Here is a 1781-nt window from a genome sequence, read left to right as displayed (position 1 = left end):
CATCCTGTTGGCAAGGTCTTTATCATCCTCTGCACGTGAATGCTAAATGTTGCAGCATATTTGAAATGCTGAGGCAATATTTAATATGTAACATCCTCCCATAGAGCACTCTCATTGGTTTAAAAGGTGACAAATGAGCACAACCAATTGGGATTAACTCAGCCAACCTCCCTTATTTAACGAATTGTACCTACATTGCGTCATACCTTGCAGATCAAACTGGAAACAAGAAAACAGAGCATCACAGAACACACGACACCCAGCCGTAGACTGTGGACTTAAGAAAAAAACTTACAAACTCCAAATCCTTAATAATGACATGGGAACTTGCACTTTGAAGGCAGAATGGACTTGCAGGAAAAGGGGATTCTCCCTCTGTCCATTCCCTTCACTAAGTGGGGAAGGGAAGAAGACCCCTCCCCACACTGGGTCTCCTCAACCTGGAATGTTGTCTTAGTCCCCAGGGTTCCCAAAGACCCAGCGTCCTCTTTCTCAAATCATCCCAGTGACCCTTCCAGGTCAATCTCCCAAAGCAGTTGACAGGTCTCTACAGGAGCTCTTGGGAAAAGCTTTGCGACATGGAATTCATCAAATGAAGCAAGTTCCATTTTTAAAGGGGAATTCAAAACTACAAGGGTAGTAAACTTAATCCAACTATTTAAATAGAACTGAAAACCTCAATTTAAATAAATTTAAAACATAATGAAATATCAATAATTTGCCTTAACAAGGACTTGATTGAACCCACGTTCCCCTTTTAAATCACACATATAGGATCAGTGCACATCTAGAAAGATTTCCCCAGTTAAATACCTTTTTGACATGAAACCATTCAAAAATTCCAAGACACCAATCATTATAAATATTTCGGGCCATTTTAAGCCAGTGCCATGCCACCAGTTTATGGTGGTTATGGTGTTGCAGCATAATGTTAACATCTGGCATGAACAGCTTACGGTCTGAATCATCTTTCTTTTTTATGTAATTCCGGCTTGGGAATCCGATACAGAGCAGCCGAGAAATAGATGATGTTGCTGAGGCTGAAGATGACACACAGAAGCACGGCTCCAGCGATCTGAGGGAAGGTGAGGAGCCTGGAGGTGGCCAGAAGCCAGTCCTTCCTCAGAGTCTTGTCCAGAAGTATGGCTTCCATCTGCATGTTCGTGGCCAGGATCACACACACATGAAACAGCTGATGACTGTGGCCTGCGGCAAACACACAAAAGGCCATCAGGACTAGCAATAAAAAGGAATGGAGTGTTGATACATGCAATGGCATGTATGCTAAAAACATGATGCTAAGTGAAAGAAGCCAGACAAGAGGCCACATAGTGTCTGATTCCGTTTATATGAAATGTCCAGAATAGGCAAATCCAGGGAGACAGAGTAGATTAGTGGTTGCCTTGAGCAGGGGTGGGGATGGGATTAACAGTCCATGGGCATGAGGGATTTTACTCGGGTAATGAAAATGTTCTAAAACTGACTTATGGTGATGGTTGTACAACTTGGTAAATTTACTAAAAATATCACTGAATTGTATACAGTCATGTGCAACACAACATTTCAGTTAACGGATTGCATATAAGACAGTGGCTATGTCACACAGCCTAGGTGTGCAGTAGGCCATACCACCCAGGTCTGTAAGTACACTCTATGATGTTTGCACAACAACAAAATTGCCATTGTTAAGCAATGCGTGACTGTACTTGACGCTGGGAAATTACTTAATATGTAAAATATACCTTAATTTATTTCTAAAAAGCATTATAAGAAAAAAAAAA

The 1781-nt window shown here is 41.4% G+C and overlaps 1 protein-coding gene across 3 annotated transcripts in view; it reads right to left on the bottom strand.

The window, feature by feature from the left end:
• Positions 1-270: 270 nt before the first annotated feature.
• PAQR5 (progestin and adipoQ receptor family member V) overlaps positions 271-1781 on the bottom strand; it is a 42781-nt gene continuing 41270 nt past the window's right edge. For 2 of the 3 annotated variants that reach the window (XM_008575853.1, XM_008575854.1), the window contains exon 7: positions 965-1206. In XM_008575853.1, the coding sequence (XP_008574075.1) occupies positions 965-1206 (242 nt within the window). Of the gene's footprint in view, positions 1207-1781 lie in introns of all 3 variants that reach the window. The other variant, XM_008575852.1, reaches the window with a different exon arrangement.

This window comes from Galeopterus variegatus, unplaced genomic scaffold (assembly GCF_000696425.1).
Source record: "Galeopterus variegatus unplaced genomic scaffold, G_variegatus-3.0.2 Scaffold1246, whole genome shotgun sequence".
Taxonomy (NCBI): domain Eukaryota; kingdom Metazoa; phylum Chordata; class Mammalia; order Dermoptera; family Cynocephalidae; genus Galeopterus; species Galeopterus variegatus.
This window is presented reverse-complemented; position numbering and strand designations above follow the sequence as displayed.